Genomic DNA, 14,987 nt, shown 5'->3' on the forward strand with positions numbered 1-14,987 from the left:
CCCCATTTTTTCCAACCAAGAATAGGGCTTTGACCAGGTGCCCATTAAAGTGTTAGCAATTGTACGTGAGCAAGGGTCAGATGTGAGTGGACGGGCTTTAAGAGTTCCATCAGGGCATTTGTCTTAACCTCAATAGAAGGTAGCTATGAGCCCTGCTGCCCGTTGAAATACCACTGCAATGATGCACTCTCTTCCTTTAGAGGTCCAAATGGCGAGTTTAGCACTATTTCAGGGGAAGTACCAAGCCCACTGGCGTCTTGCAAGTCCATGTAAAACTGTCTTCATCATAATGAGGGGGTAAATAATCCCCATCCCCACTATCATCATCTTGTTGTGTTTTATCTAAGACCCAGATCAATATTGTGACCTCATGCCCCTATACGGCTATAATCAATACATATCCCTATAATGGCATAACGATCAGAGCCATATTTCACTAACTCGTCTCTGCAGCTCATGACAGTCCATGACACAGCAGAAGCCACTTCCTTAGATTCCTAGATAGCACACCGAGTTCTTTCGACATCTCAAATCCCCCAGCAACCTGGGAAAGCCCCGCTTGTTTTTTTTGGATTAGTTATAGAACTCCTGCGAGCACTGTAAGAACGACCAGTTCTTAGTGACATCTTTATTGACGTCTTATGTCCAAAAACTTACGTCAAACGCGGCACCTTTCAGGTATAAATATACCAACGTTGCCTTAAGCAAGCACACGGTGGTGGTGAATACTGGACAGATCAGCTGCAGATCAGCTGTCCCCTTGCAGAGCCCAGCAGATGCGAGAAGCCCACGGACGCTGCCCCTCCTCCTTGACGCACTGAGAAAGACGCTGTCTTTTCTCCTGCTGAGAAAATCCAGCTCCGGCGTTTCCAGCCTACCCTTGCGGGTGACTGGGATATCGGGTCCTGAGAGGAGATACCAGACCTCCTGCATTCTATTCCAGAGGTACGGTGCGGACTAAACCATTAGAGAGAATTCCTGAAACAAACTCTTGGCAAAACCAACTTAACTTAAACTGCTACTTACTCCCTCCCTTGTATTAGGCTTAGATCAGGTACACTGGGGTAGGCGTAGTTAGAAGCACCAGTTGAGGTCGTTAGCCAATGTATATATGAATGTATATATTTTATTCATTTTAACTATCTTATCGCTAAGAAACCATATTAATGCTTTTACAGTATTATTTCGTAATACTCATTTTACTGTACTCACTTTTCATAATAACAAGTTTTGCAATTGTGGCAAATCATTTCTCTTGTATGAGAAGGAAGACTGCTCAATAAATAATATCTTTTATTGAAAACGCCCGTCTCTCTATTCTCTGCATCCTGGTGAAAGTAAAACTGCACAACTGACTGAGTGAAATAGCTGTCTATTGTTTCACACGACTCTAGAGATTGACTCTTATTCTGAGGAGCAAAGTTGTCATGTTAATGCGGTTGTCGGAAGCTGAATCCCTTCTTGTCTGAGCCAGGGAAGCTGATCACTTCCCATTCAGTCAAGAAAGTTTCCAGTGACCTCTGAGCTAGCTGGCGCAAACCTAAATTAAGTCTAACATAGTCAGTAGAGACCTATAATACCGCAGTCCTACGTCTACACTGCTGTTTATGTTATTCCAATGCGCAGGGCCTATAGGGAAAATAGGAACTACACTACAATCTAAGAGGGGTGGGAAGTGTAGGTCATAATTGGAGATAAAAGATAATGGAGCCTCTAAAGGCACATTTGCTTTTGTAAAAGCAAAAGGCTAGAATAAGGCAGTATAGTGATAATTTGCGCTTTAGTAATTTTATAGCGCAATATCGGTCAAGACCATGCTGAAGTCAATTCGGGATCAATGCAAAAAGGCCTGACATTTTTCACTGCATGAAAGGCCATCTCCTTATTGTATAGTTAAGTTTGTGTTTTAAAGAGTTCTCAGCCTAAGCTATGCTCTTGAGATTTTTCTGGGCCAAATGGTTTTCTTCTTCTTGGCTTACTCCTTTTGCAGCCTTTGTAGTGTTTCCTATGTCATTTCGATAGGCTATAGCTACGTTTTGGCTTAGATATACTTTAACTGCTTTATGTTATGGCTGAACAATTCTCCCTAAAGGCCATCGCATCTATTTTCAGCTTGCAAGACGTGACCTACACAATCTATTTTCAGAAGACCCATATATCCTCTTGTGGATTCATTTGGCAATATATATTTGACAATTAGAAAGCATGTAGAGTCTTCTGCATCTGTTGGTTATTGGGTAAAAGGTGGAGACTTAAATCTTTCCTCGGGCCCCCACCCAACTGCTCTGCGATGTGAAGAAATGGTGGGCACAATTACTGTACAGCTTCTCATCAATGACACATACTGGGCCACCACTGCTTCTAGCGTGAAGCGTTTAGTACCTATTTCAGTCTGCACAATTGCCACTAGCCTAACTGCCTACCACTACCGTGGCAACGTCACCCTCTTAATTCATAATGACATCCATTTCCTCCACTGCCAGCAAGTACATGTTAAGGGTTTGGGGGTATTTCTAGTGCCCCACTACTCACGGTTTTGAATTTTTTTGTGTCAGGATTCTATTCTGTAAACGCAGGTAGTGGCAGAGCTATTAGAACTTTGCAATGGTCTGCCTATTCCCACATTGAAAAACTGTGATGAGGAGCCACTATTCCTCAAGACTGACAGACTGAACTTACTGGGTTTGTTTTTGTGATTCTGAGCAACTTCCTTTTGAAGAATCCACAAGAACATGTCAGACTCAAAGTGATCCCTAATTTAAGAGTTTTATAAACAGTTGTCTTAACAGTTAGGCCCTGCCTGTTCAGTATAACCATCACCACTGACAATGACAATATAACTTCAGTAAATGCATATGCCCCTTGGAAATGTACTACATGGTCCACTGCTTGTTTCAATATATTTTTCCCTACAGTCAATCAATTCCAACATAAGCCAGGCAGCTACGTTTTGTTTAGCTATGTGAGAAGTATTTAAAGAAAAGCAGCCTATCAAGTTTCTTGGCATCAAGTAGAAAACCTTGAAAGGAGGAAATGTTACATTTTGCTTTTACATTCCAATGTCCCCTTCTCTTAGCACAACCAAGGATTTGTCTTTTAGACTTCCTGCTTCTCCAATTAGTTTTCAAAAACTCATTGAATGCTTGAAATGTAATTGTTTGAGCCTAGTGAAGAGTCGGACTCACCCTGTGCAGCACTCATGAAATCGATAACGATTGGGAAAGAGTGGAAACATTTATAAAGAATCAAGTTAAGGTAGAGGAGTAAATATGGAGTGCTCAAGGACTACGTTTGCTCCTTGGACATATTTTGCTTTTAAACATTATCCATAAGGCACAAGTCGAGCTGAGTTCCAGAGCAGGTGCATCAACTTGGAGTTCCAGCATGGCTCCCCTTTCCTGAAGCCTCTTGGGGTAAGAGTGCCGGCTGGCATGGCTGCCAAAGGCAGTATGGATGTCAGCGATCCTACAGCAGGGCATACCGAAATGGCAGCAGCCACGCAGTACTGCCAAGGCATTGGGCCAAGAAAATGAGCCACCTGATGATTGGGCCACTCAATCCCCTAAATGAATGTGAGGAAGGGCCACAACTCTCACCTAGAGACCCCGGACCGGTTCAGGAGAGCCTCAGGTGGCTGTAGACAACTCTAGAGCAGGGAAGAAGGGAAACATAGCCTGGGACTGGTCGGGGGCTCTAGGTTGGATCGGTGATCTTAACCCTGAGAAGGATTATAACCTGCGCGATTTCTATGGCTAACTTCCAAAGAAAGTCTTGACCTCAAGCTGTTACAACCCTAAGGCCACACCCAAAGATTATACTGTTAAAAACAAAAGGTCCAAAATGACTTTTTCTCAGTCAAGCACCAGACAAATCAGGGAGAGAGTGCACCTGTGTTGCCTAAGCCAAGCAAACTAAGACCGATGGGGAAAGTCACTGAACTTAGCAGTCTTAAGAGATATACAGCACACTACACCTGACATCAAGGAGACCGTAACCTTGATCAACACTAACACGGTCTCTCTTCAGCAATCACTAGCTACAATGGAGGATGAAGTACAAGAAACCACTGCTAAGATTGTACGGTTGGAAGCCTCAATGTCATCATTGCAGGATGACAGTAAGACACCAACGGTTTAGGAATCGCACTGTTTCAGGTCGGATTCACATGGAGACACAGTTGAATCAATTGGAGGCCCAGTCACATGCAAGCAATATCCAAATTCTATAGTTTTGAGAATGTTGTCAGTGGAGGGGTCCTTAAGTGTCGCAATCCAGACGTTTTTTTAAATGGAGATGCTGATAACAGAGATGTTTTAAGACATGGGCAAAGAGGGCAATTGCCCAGGCCCCCAACTTTCCAAGGGCTTCCTAGGAAATGAACTAATTCTCCTGCATCACACCCAAGACATGGAACGACCTACCATCAGAGCCTTCTCCTCACTTCTTGAGTTCTGTAAGAAACTGAATACCTGGCTCTTCGTAAAAGCACTATGGGGACCACAAACCTACACACCTGCCCAAGCACCTGGACACCCTCTTGGGTGATTAGTACACTATACAAATCCATATAACATAACAGAGCTTTCTCACTATTAGACCTCTATCTAATCTAATTCTTTATCTAAAACTCTATTCCTCTGGCTACTTATATCGCTTAGTGTCTTTGCACACAGTGTCATTGTAAGGATTTCTGGGGTCCCACCAACACATATTCCAACTGTTTCTGCGACCCTGTTAAAGTGTAACATATCATTTAGTATTTTTAGTATTGTTTGTGATCATGCAGGATTGCATTAGCAGTAAATGGATAACAAAATCCACATCTGTAATGTATGGTGCTCCCCAAAATATGCCTTCTCCAGGGCCCTCAAAATCCTTAATAGGACACTGGCTGATAATATACTGTGAGTCATAGTGAGAAAGGCAGACTTTCGAGAGGCAAGAGCTAAGATAAAGACTCTGGGAGTTCCATCACCGCAGAACTTAGAAGCATGTAAGACATGGAAGGGATTCTGAGAATCTGAGCAATGAGAGACATCCATTGAAAGCAAGAGCATCTTAATATTTCTGGACTATAGTTCCTCGATACATATTCGCTGTCAAAGTATGAGCAGTCAAAAAAAGTAATGTTGCAGTTGTCATGGTTTTACTACGATGCAATCAGCAAAAAACATTTTAAGGCAATGAGAGAGGAGCATTTAAGTCACTTCATATCAGAGGGTGATCAGAGCGTCTATTACAAACACACGTTGTGGGATTAATTCTCCATGCCATATACAGTCTTTTTTTTCAGGTACTCCTTAAAGGGCAAGTTAACATAGTTATTGCATGCACAAATATTTTTTGTCTGCATGCCACCTACTATCATCATAGGACACAATATGGTGTAATTGGGAGAGCAATAATAGTTTTCCACCCTGACGAATGTCCAGGACCTTTTTTTTTAGGTCAATAATGTAGGGCAGAAACATGTTGGCGTTTTAATAGGGTCTTTGGATCACAATATAGTGAATGCCCTTTAACTGTTTTTAATCTTTCCAATCCTCCCCACTAATAAAGAGATACCTTGGGGCTGGTTGAGGAATTGTATTTAATTGTATAACCCCCCTAGAAATACATTTTCAAAAAGCTACCTGGAATACGGTTCAGCCCACCCTGGCCTGTAGGAGTCAGGATGAACCCGGTGATGAAGCATGCCACTACTAGAGTGGGCGAGGGTTATATGAAAAAATACTCTTTTCCCCATTTCCACCTCTGAGAAAGGTTGTGTCTAGGCGTGTCTCATTTTACCTCCTCGTGAGAATTGAATTTTCTATGATAGGAATACCATAGAGGTAATTTGGAGAAAAAAATTAAACAATTCATGCAACTCCATTTTTACATTTCAAAAGCCTGTAGCATCTACAGTAAAAAAAAAAATGCCCCCTTCTTAAGAGACCCCAGAAGCACATTCATGAACCAAGGGTCCAAGAGGATACCAACTTTCAAAGTTCTGGAGAAATAGGCCCCAGAGAACAATCATAAATACCAATCCTAAATCCGAAGCACAGGAGTTCCATCCTGCCCCGAAGCTCCCATCTCCCTGTGAGAGTAACAAAGATGTGGAGCCTTACACTTGAGAGACAACATATTATCATAATTACTACTCCCAGAAAGATAAAGCATGAACCTAGGAGAGCCTTTAACTTGGCTAACAAAGAAAGTAGGCTCCTGGGAAAGTGTGTCTTTCAGACCATGTCCACTGGCATGCATATTAGGGACCAAATGCCAACTGTCATGATTCTAGCAGTCGGTTAAGGGGAAAGTAAGCATACAATTTCATACTAAGCCTGTCACGGATCCCATCTTCAAATTTTATTGAGTATTATCCTAATCTGTACTTACACCGCCTATATTTGCTTTAAAAATCTTACTAGACTTGGGCAAGGTTTCTGACAGCACAATGAAGGCCAAAGTTTCACTTTCTTAAACTCAAAAAAAGGTAACACAGATTCACATATTACCATTCAATGGCCTTGGTCAATCTTTTTTGCAAAAAAGCTCTATTAATGAATTTTATGATAAGCGTAAAGAGATGGGAAGAATACTATGAAGACATGAAATGCCTTTTGAAAGGGATTCTTGAAGAAACAACCATAAAATGCCATCAATAGCATAACCTGTGAAATGAAGGCAACTAAATGCTTTATAACTAATCTGGATGCAATCCAACTTCATCAACATATCATCAGACCTTCCCGCATCAACACATCACTGTTCTTAATTAGGTTCTTGATATTTACAAAGGTGAAGAGCGATCATGCAATCCCTTTAACCCTGGGATTCTCTGCGGAGTAGAATGCGAAACTTCAACCAATGAAATCAAGTACCACGTCACAATCTTGAGGATTATATGAAAACTGGAGTTCTGTCCCCACTCCTGAAACGCTGAATTACAGCCTTGTTGGTTAAATTTTCAAACAGGTTCCAATGGAGACAGGTTTTCTTGCATTTCTCTAAAATTGTCAATACTTCATCACCATGGTTTGGATGGATATGGCAACTTCACCTGTATTATACAGCTATCAGGTATTTTAGTACACTAAGCTGCTGTGGCAAGTGTGGCACAACATAATCTGGGCTCTTTTTTTGGGCCCCAAATAGGACGCCAACTCTTTTCATAGAAAGCTGACAACTTTGAGGCTGTCCAACCTTATAGCATGGCACAACTCCTGCCCTATCACATCACATCCCAACATTACCAAGCGTAGATGCAGCACCATGTTCTTTGGAATAGGACAGGCCCTCACACATTACACCAGCACTTCCATCCAAGGATACAAATGATCCAGACACACACACAAGTGCCAAATTGTCTACACAGCAGACGAGGTAGCAGTGCTGCAAGGTGAACTATGGGGCAGCTACACACTATAGAAATTGTAATGACAATCTGGACAACTGGCAGTAGCTGCAACCTCTTCAACGTGTGAAAAGCACAGACTGCCCACAAAAAAACATTTAGAATGCTTTAGAGAATATTTTTACGTCTCACTAAAGTAGGCAAATTTCGCCTTAGAAAAACAGGTATAACTTCGTGGAAGAAGGGCATGGGCTTTTGTATGGGTTTGAAGATGCCGGTATTTCGGGCCACGGCATGTCACCAGAAGCATTTATGCATTTGGAAGCATTGGGCAGACAAGAGAGGTCTTACCTTGGACTCACCGCTATCGATGACTCCAACACTTGATTCGGAGGTTCGGTCCTATGGTCAAGATAAATAACATGATGTATTGTCAGCTGTTTGGTGGAAGGAGGCACTGCATGGGGTTTAAACAAAGCGGCACAGACAAGTTTTCTTGCAGCTCGTTACACTGTTTAGTTCATATAATATTATTCTGTTTTATCATGCCAACTTCTGCAAATATATCTATACATGTATATGAATACTCCGCTAGGCACTGTCATGGCAGAAATTCAATGAAATATGCTGTGAAAAATAAAGAAAAACAGGCATAGGGTGGAGAGGATGTGTTAATATAAGACCCACGCTCCAACTCAGAAAGTGGACATTCCCTTACCAGCATCATTTTGGCATGGGTTCAATTTGCCCACTAAGAACACAGTAGGAGGCCCGACGAACCTTCAGAAGACTGTACTTCCTACCAATCCATCTTAATAATTAACATTGAATCAAAAATACTTGCCAAAGAAATGGCCACTGAACAGGTCAAGGTTATCCATCTATTGATATACGAGGACCAAAATGCCTTTATGCCCAATAGGGGTACAAGGCACTGTCTGCAACGCCTTCATATTTCACTAGCCCGCAAAGAAGAAACGCCTGAGGCTAGTGCCCCTTTGCATATGGATATAAAATGTGCCTTCGATTCAGTCCGGAAGCCAATCATGATGCAAAGACTTCACAAGATGCAACATGGTCCCTGTCTTCTCACACTCGTTGAAATGTTACACACTGGCACATGTGCTAAGTCAGGGTCAATGGTCTATTGTCTCCTCCTTTTAAAACTGAACAGGGCATGCTGCAGGGCGGTCCTCTTTCGCCCTTGGTGTTCGCTCTAGTGGTTGAGCCGCTTGTGGAATTCATTAGCAGGGATACCGTGTTAGGGGCTTTTAGTGGTAAGGGGGTTGTGAGGACAGAGTTTCATAATACACAGAAGACATGCTTCTCTATGTAAAGCAACCCAATATTACAGTCCCTTGCCTTATTGAAGTCCTGCAGATCTATGGGGAGACATCAGGACTTAAAGCTGAACTGAGACAAATCTAATTTCACACTGGTGAAGAAGAGTCTGCCGTCTTGCCTTTCCGGTACTGGACTTAGAGTGGCTACCACCCACTTTTGATATCGGTTTATGACAGAACGTTTTGGGAACTAAACATTGCACCTCTCCTTTCTAAAGTAAAAAAAAATCCTAAAAGCGGAGTCATCACTCCCTTTCACAATAGCTGGGCTGTGGTGCATTCTTTAAAAATTATTTCTCTCCCTCAATTATTATTGGTATGTGTCACAGAATTACCTCTACATATTACCACCCACATTTTTCAAAGATCTGCATGCCTATGGGCTGGTAAACCCCTGTGTATCTCATTCGAAAAATGCGACCAATCAGGACTAGAGTGAGCAGTGTAAACTTAAGATTACTTGGCTGCCCTGATGGTTACCAATCAATGACTGGCTGTACAGACCCGATTAACAGGCTGGAACTCGACGTGGTTAACAAGGAAGGTTTACTGAACCTGCTGTATGGCAAGGTTCAACTGGCAGCCTGCATCCTACAGCCCTTAGCCCAACTTCCCATCCTATGCTGGCAAGCAGCTCTGAAACATAATAAATTGCACAATACGCTCATGTAAACAACTCCCATCTGGCACGGCACTTGGCTTGCACAGACAGGGGAACTAAGTTCACACAGTGGAAGTTGGTAGCCATTTCAAATCGTGGAGATGTTTGGAAGGGGGACCACATTAAATCATTCAAAGAATTAGCAGATTAAAGGAATATCTTGACAAGCTCTCATTAGTCCCTGAATACATCCCTTTAAAAGCTCAATTGATTATCCAGGGCCCTAGTAGAGGTGGGCATCTCAAAACTATGCAAAGCTCTAGTGATAAATTCACCTGACCCCACACGACAACTAAGGCAAACCTGGGTATCCGACTAGAGGGACCTTGACGAGGATGACTCGACAGAAGCCAAAATGGCCCGCAGACAACTTGCCATTTTTACTCTATTTCGCCTTAATAAGTTTAAAAATCTACATAGGAATTATTATTCCTACCTCACAACTTTAGCGCATGGGAAGGGCAAAAACACCATTATGTCGAAGGTGCAAATTTACATTGGGCACTTTCTTTTCCATACAGTGTGGGACCGCCCTGTCATTCAAGCCTATTGACTAACCATCTGGAGATACCTGGGACGTGCAGTAGACAGAGCATTAGACCTTGATCCCAAAATGATACTCCTTGGGATAATGGGTACCCTGGGTGGTCTACACAAAACTCAGACCCTGTATCTATTGCATACCGGGTTGCTAAAAGGGACTTAGCTGCATTAGTGAGACCAATGTGCCCCAACTATTCAACAGTCATAGAATGGACCAGTGGCATGAATCATTGTGCCAAACAGGAGGAATTGGTGTATAAAGCTTGAGGCATGCTAGCCAAACACGCCAAAATATGGGGCCCATGTTTCAACTCAGCTATTGCAGTGCGATTTCATGGTCTGCAGTGATGCCGTTGTTGACTGTGAAACAGGACTTCATTTTATGTTTGGTTGATCCCTAACGCCCCTTGCCATGCAATGCACCAATTCATCATGTGTCTATGTTCCTGAAGTTCACACAACTGCCTGTTATTTTTTTTTCTTATCACAGGTTCAAAATCTATAAAAAGAATTATAAAAAAAATATAACAGGGCTCCTAGGGAGCTGGTGATCTCCTCTTGCCTGCGTATGGTCCAGGTAAGTTTACTTGCATGTGACTTATAGAATCCCTAGTCGCATGCAGCAGATGTTATATACTGCCCAGGCTGCATGCGCACGTTGTGCAGTCCCTGCCTCACATTATTTACACGTGGCAAAGTATTGCCGGCCACTATGCTCCTTCTGACATAGGGTGGGGCGGGAGATCTTGGAGGTTTTAGGGTGCTCAATTGACTTGTGCCCGCAGAATGCACTGCTGGGGCTTGTGGAGGAGCTTGGATGTCCACGTGCTGAACAAATCTTTATTGGGGTGGCATGCCTGGTGGCCAAGAGGGACATTGCCTGTCTGTGGAGGCAACCTACGCCCCGCCCCCCCTCGATCCAGATGTCGTGCCGGGGAGGTGACTGGTGTGCTCCACGAGAAAAGCCAATCTATGCAACACGTGGATGTCCTCAGAAACATGATAGGGTAGGGGGGAAATGAGGTCTTACTATGGACTTTCAGTGAGAAGATACCGACCTCGGCCAAAATTGTATCATACATTGGTATGACTCTGAATGAGCAGCTTTCACGGATTGTAAAGTGCTTGCTGTATGATCGAAATAAAGTTGGTTGTAAAAAATATATATATACAACAGGAGTTCTACTCTTCTGCAACCTACCTTGAGGTGCCCCAGTCAAAGTCTTTTAGTAATTCTATCGAATGACCAGATAGCAATTTCATGACTGTACAAAAAAAATTCTTTTTACATAGACATACACAGCAGTGGCATATACAGCAAAAACTAGCCTGTGAAAACAATTACTAACTCACAATTCTTAGTTATTCTTATTTATTGGGGCGAGACTGGAAATGTAATTGTCACTACAAAGGAAAATATGTTTTCTACAAAACTTGTTGTAGTCATTCTATTGGTGAGGTAACTGTTATGAGCAAAACAGAAACGTCTAATTGTGGATTATAGTTGATGGCTCAAGTGCAGTCCTAGTACTTACACCATTTATCCTTATAACGATCTGTTTGCTTGGAAATTACTGAATGCCTGAAATGGCGCAGGTTGCCCTTTGGTTTATTGTCCCTGTGCCATAGACCAGGACTCTTTTTTTGCCATGACAGTTGTTTCCAAATGTTATCATGTTTGCTACTCTTGGTCGCCCATTCTCCCCACTGTAAGAATTAATCACCACACAGAGTTACATTCTGAAAGGGAAGTGGGTAAGATATGAAGCATCACATAGAATGACATTCTGAAAGGGTAATGGGGTACAAAATGACAGGTGTCTTGCAGTCTGCCTAATAGGGCTTACTATAGATGGTTCTAATACGGATGATGGATTGCACGGGGCTATTATGTTCGCAGGTAATGGGGTAATTCAGCCCCCTTTTTGCTAGCAGGGATCTCTTAGGAAGGCTATCATCATGGAAGAAGGTTGCATGGGCATATGTGGGCCCATGATCGGGTGGTGAGGAGGGAGTATCAGGATCATAGACTAAGTTAACTACCATGTTGAGCTCGTACACCTTTCGCGGTTGTTTGTATCTTCTGGATTGAGACTGTGGATCATGTAGATCTGCGATCATAATTCTGAATGCAAGACCATGGTTACTTGTTTCAGAGAGCATATATTTTCTTTTTCTGAAGATAAGGAGGAAGAAAGCATTTATGCTATGTTAATTATATAGCTCGATATCTTATGGCTGCAACAGCCATTTCCAAGACATTCCCAAAGACAATCTAGTCCTAGGACATAACATGTCCAACAGTTTTCAGATTGCAATGCTCATAAGATGGAAAAAGGTATCTAAAACTACAAATTATTGAAACCAGCAGCACTACTACTGCTGGAATGTAAAGTAATTCAACACATAATAGTTCGTTTCAAAGGCACAGTCTAAAATGAACTTGATATCTATGCGAGAGAGAGCCATTTACATTAAGATATTTCTCATTGTAAATAGTCCCTTAAACTCCGAGTGGAATTATGGGGTTCCTAATGGTGAGGACAATCCATGAAGGCCCAGGCACGGTGTCCATCAATGTACAAGAATTCTACAATGCTGCCTTTATTTGAGCACTTTTATTAATGGAGGGTAAGAGGTGAACATGTATGCATGGACTCTGCTGGACAAAGACATTGACATTGCTTTCTTCTGCTCCACAATGCATCAAGGACACTCAGAGCTTTCGAACTGTTTCCTGGTTCTCTACCTCGAACAGGGTTCATAAAGAGACTATAAATACATCACAGCGCTTACAATCAAACCCACTAGCCCTCAGTTCAACAAATGCTTTTGTATAAACGTTTGACAATGATAAAAGCAGACTTAATAACAGAGTACAGTAGGGCAGGGTGCAACTTACCAGACCATGAGAGAGGGGAAATGCATGCTTTGTTAGGTTTTCAAATATCTCCAGCTTACTCTGCTCTTCCTGTTTATAGGCAAGCCGCAGGTTTCTCATATCCTGTCCAAAAGACACAATTAACTCAATGAACTGCAAGACCAAGTATGCCAGAAGTTACAACAACGCAAACTGGTTTTATTTACTACATTCATCGATGCTTGTTTTAAAAGATTGTTTTCTTTAAAACACCAACATCCAAGTCAAATTCTTTGATGTGTTTTACAATTAATAAAGCAGACAAGCAACAGAACCAAAACAGGCAATTGAATTGAGAGCGAGGCAGGTGTATTGACTGCACCATTGTATCTACGTGACCACATAACTGCGAAATGCCCTCTCCTGCTGTGTACAAAGCTCTCCCCTCACATTAAAAAAAGGCATACTTGATCTGTGTAATGCTATGCACCATGATTTCTGCTGCTAAGGAATGCCCTATGTAGCTTCTTGAGGCTAGCTCCACATTATGAAAAACACTACATTGAAATAAATATTACAAGATTATTTATGTTTGTCATGGATGCAAAAGTAAAGTGGCAGTCATAGACCAGCAACAGGCTTTCATCCCTCATATGGAACTTTTCAAGACGTCCAATATCTTTTTGATTTGTCAGCATGTGAAGCTACAAAACAATTATCAATAGGCATACATATTGCAGCCATAACACCATCAGAGGTCCTAGTTCCAGCGTTCCTGGTTTTCATGAAAGGACTCAGTCAGTGGGATGAAAAAACTGGGCGGTCTCTCAAAGGGGCGTGGTTGATGTAATTAAGGGCATAGCTTAAAACATTTACTATAGAAATCTGTGCTTAGCATAGTGTGCCACAGGAGTAGCATTCATTCAAAAGTGCTTTATTCGAGTAATTACTCATAAAAGCAGACAAACAAACACATAATAAAATACAATTAAATTACAGAGTCAGCATGACTTTAAGCACAAACGCGTTAAAAAGAAAGTTTTAAAACAGATTTCATCAAGTTATAACCATCAAGGTGCAAAGTTCATATTGTAAAATCATACATAATTAAAAATTAATTTAAGTATCTTTTCGTCAGATAGACTCCAGGCATGGGATCAGAGAATAGATAAACTAGCAGTCTCTGAACAACTAGGCAGAGAGTAGTCACCCTACTAGCAATCTCTGCCTAATTACCCACGCCCACCCCAAATACTTTGCAGTCGCTATGATAATCCAGTTTAAGGGGGTAGTTTTAACAATGCGTAAGGCTACCATGGAGCTTTTAGTACCCAAATTTCTGCACATGGGGGCCAACCAGACACGTCTAGGAACAGAATATGCTTGACAAACAAACAAAAAATGCCCCAGGGTCTCTTTCCCTTCCCCACAAACTAAGCAAGTTGCTGGACCTCTATTTCTCCATTTAGATGTTAAGTTACCAAGAGGTAGAGAGCCAGCCCTCATTTGAAAAAACAGTTTCCTGTCCATGGGTTTAGTTATGATGTCCCAGTACATTTCAAACATTGGAAACAGTTTAGCTTCAAGGAAGGCAGTCGACATAGACCCGTTGTTATTACTAAGGAGACTCATATTTTCAACATGTTCCCAATAAAGGTTTTTTATAAACAACTTTGATGGAGTAGCAGCACTTTGCCTCTTCTATCATCGTATCCAGATATATAACATAACTCGTAACATTACACCTACAACAAGCCAGGACTACTGGCTTTGTCAATGGATGTTAGTGCATAAGCTAAATAAGCAACAACTACGTCTTCAGTGCAAATAATATGAAAATACTTCAGTTCTGAAATGATGAGACTGTGAAAGAAATGTAAGAAGTATCTTTGAAGTTACCCCAACAACAGTGAAGGGTGGTCCTTCTGCAGAGTTACGATTTTTTTTCACCCTAATGGTGAGGGCAAACATGTAGAGTCCGGTAGGGGCCCGTCTCAGCACCTGCTTTTTAGAACTGCTGGTCGTGAGCACTGCCAAGACGGGGCCCACTTAAAGCCCTGGGCTCAGTACCTATGATCTGTTAAATAATGTATCCTGCGGGTTTCAAATGTGCTGCCTTCAGGCAGACCCCACAGACTTTTAAGAACATGATGGTTTTTGAACGCTGAGACTGACTGTGTGTTGTCCCTTCGCTGTTTCTAGGTGGACCCTAAAGTCCATCTATATGCCTGGATGTTG

General features: G+C 42.1%; 1 protein-coding gene across 12 annotated transcripts in view; it reads right to left on the reverse strand.

Annotated features, from left to right (window-relative positions):
* The window catches only part of MTMR1 (myotubularin related protein 1), a 449,026-nt gene that overhangs the window by 290,577 nt on the left and 143,462 nt on the right, over nt 1–14,987 (reverse strand). For 7 of the 12 annotated variants that reach the window (XM_086918594.1, XM_086918590.1, XM_086918592.1 and 4 more), the window contains 2 exons: nt 12,792–12,893; nt 7,694–7,744 (listed from right to left, as the gene is read on the reverse strand). In XM_086918594.1, the coding sequence (XP_086774720.1) occupies nt 7,694–7,744; nt 12,792–12,893 (153 nt within the window). The remainder of the gene's footprint in view (nt 1–7,693; nt 7,745–12,791; nt 12,894–14,987) is intronic. The other 5 variants (XM_086918596.1, XM_086918593.1, XM_086918595.1 and 2 more) reach the window with 1 other exon arrangement.

Source organism: Lissotriton vulgaris, chromosome 4_1, assembly GCF_964263255.1.
Source record: "Lissotriton vulgaris chromosome 4_1, aLisVul1.2, whole genome shotgun sequence".
In the NCBI taxonomy this organism is placed as follows: Eukaryota; Metazoa; Chordata; class Amphibia; order Caudata; family Salamandridae; genus Lissotriton; species Lissotriton vulgaris.